The 2636-nt window shown below is 39.3% G+C and overlaps 1 protein-coding gene across 1 annotated transcript; it reads left to right on the forward strand.

The window, feature by feature from the left end:
* Positions 1-575: 575 nt before the first annotated feature.
* On the forward strand, positions 576-2531 carry Pmar_PMAR016479 (protein kinase, putative; the record flags this gene model as incomplete). Its single annotated transcript, XM_002775084.1, has 4 exons — positions 576-638; positions 1348-1468; positions 2042-2082; positions 2401-2531. Coding segments are annotated over 4 exons (356 nt in total), but the record flags the coding sequence as incomplete, so codon positions are not given.
* Between the last annotated feature and the right edge of the window lie 105 nt (positions 2532-2636).

Consider the following 2636-nt stretch of genomic DNA (forward strand, 5'->3'; position numbering starts at 1 on the left):
AATCGATTACATATATTCCTACTCCACACGTATAGGAAACTCCTGAGCTCAGTGCTGAGGAAAGCGATTACATATATTCCTACTCCAACACTGTATAGGAAACTCTGAGCTCAGGTGCTGAGGAAAGCGATTACATATATTCCTACTCCAACACTGTATAGGAAACTCTGAGCTCAGGTGCTGAGGAAAGCGATTACATATATTCCCACTCCAACACTGTATAGGAAACTCCTGAGCTCAGCTGCTGAGGAAAGCGATTACATATATTCCTACTCCAACACTGTATAGGAAACTCCTGAGCTCAGTTGAGGAAATCGATTACATATATTCCTACTCCACCAACACTAGCATGGCAACCCCAACAAGCTCCTCCTCATCCTCCTCATCATCCCTGGCGCCTCACGTCATCGCCAAACGATTACTAGAGGAACGACGAGAAGAGCTTTTGAGTTCTGCGGGGGTACCACAGAAATATGATAGTATAATAAACATTCCGCGGAAAAACTCAATATCATGTGGACACTATTCTGGAGATGAATTTGAAGTGAATGATGATGATGATGATGATTATGAAGGAGTATCAGCGACGACGTATAGGGTGGACGAGAGATATAAATTGGTGGAGCATTTGGGACAAGGTGAGAAGAGGAGGAAGTGTTTTAACGGTGTTTTACGCGTAGTACACCATGTGAAAAACGCGATATGCAGCGAATAGTGAAACATGTTTTTCACTAGTGTTTTTCATATCACGGCTGGTGGAACTCCATTATTGTTGTTTACATATGTACAGAAACCACCGAAAATTAGCTCCCAGAATTTTCATATTTTTCCCTACACTGGAGTTTCCCGACTACCTGTTTTACGTGAAGTGGCGTAAAACTCGCGATTTTATTCGCGGTGATATGCAGTAGTCGTGAAATACGTTTTCACATCACCGGTGAAACTCCACTGTTAATTCTATTGTTGTGTGAATATTTTCCAGTTTTGAAAAATAGCTCTCCTCCCTAGAATTTGAAAACAGTGGGGGCGAGAAAATGTTCCTAATGTGATGACATTTACATGGGAAACTGATCGAAGAACATGAGAAATTAAAAATGAGTTCTTTCTAAAAAAAATTAAAATTTCACCCGTTTTACGCGAAATGGCTTCACACGCCATACGAAAAACGTGATAGTCGCGAATTGGCAACTACTTCGCGACTTTCCGTATCACGTAAAACACATCACGCGTTAGTCACCGCTGCTCATATGCGTTTTCTTCGCGAAGTGATATGTGAAATATGTTTTTCCACTAGTGTTTTTCATATCATGGCTGGTGAAATTCCGTCATAGATTCTTTTTTTATTAGGTGCGTATGGCGTGGTTATTGCTGCTGATGATTTTGAGACTGGGAAATCTGTCGCTATCAAAGTCATCGATAATGCTTTCAACCATATTGCTTTTACTAAGCGAACACTGAGAGAGTTGAAGTAAGAATTCGCTTAGGATCGTCGTGGTCGTGGTGGTGGTCGGATTGAAATACAGTATATATAGGAGTTTCACGCGAGGTGGTGGTGTAAAACGCGATTTTATTCGCGGTGATATGCATCAGTAGTCGTGAGATATGTATTTCATATCACTAGGGTGGTGGTGGAACTCCAATAAATGTAAATATACTATACATGTGAATTCGTTTCCGTACGTACACCAGGGCTCGGGCGTTTATTTCGGAGTTACTGCTAGTTAGCTCGCAGCCTTACATCACGGATTATATGTAAAACACCGAAGTGAAAAAACATAGATCACAATTCACTTCGCGGAAAATAATTGGAGTTTCACCACCCTAGTGATATGAAAAACACTAGTGAAAAATATATTTCACGACTACTGCATATCACCGCGAATAAAATCGCGTTTTTCACATAGTATTACGACGCCACTTCACGTAAAACGGGTAGTCGTGAAACTCCAGTGTATCAGAAAAATATGCTTATCACAATTCTCATAGAGTATAACACCACTTCACGTTAAATGGATGACAGTTCACTTTGATGTTTTTTCAGAGTTCTTCGGCATTTGAAGCACGACAATATCCTGGGAATAAGTAGTGGAGTTTGGGAAAATATGCATATGTGTTGTTGACAATATGGAAATTCTGCAAGGAAAATTCTCAGTGGTTTCTGTTTTTTTCTACTCAAAATTTTATATACTATGATTAACTTTGGAAAGCAAAAATATATTCCTCCAACACTGGAGTTTCACGACTACCCGTTTTACGCGGAGTGGCGTCGTAAAACTCCATGAAAAACGCGATTTTATTCGCAGTGATATGCAGTAGTCGTGAAATATGTTTTTCATATCACTAGGGTGGTAAAACTCCAACGTTGAAGTTAAAATTAGTATTATAACAGTTTTCCCGCAGATTCAATTATGACTTTTGGTGGAGTCCACGATTTCACCCACGTCTGCATCGTAACCGATTTGTTCGAAACAGATCTTGGAGCGGTTCTGAAGAGCAATCAGAATCTCACATTGGTAGTTCTAGAAAATGTTGTTCCCTATGAAAATTTTCTCATAATTTTCGGTAAAATTTAACATTAATTTCCCAAAATTTCCTTCCTAAATTTTCATTCTATTACGAAAATTTACATATAATTT

Source organism: Perkinsus marinus (genome assembly GCF_000006405.1).
Source record: "Perkinsus marinus ATCC 50983 genomic scaffold scf_1104296956734, whole genome shotgun sequence".
NCBI lineage: Eukaryota > Perkinsozoa > Perkinsida > Perkinsidae > Perkinsus > Perkinsus marinus.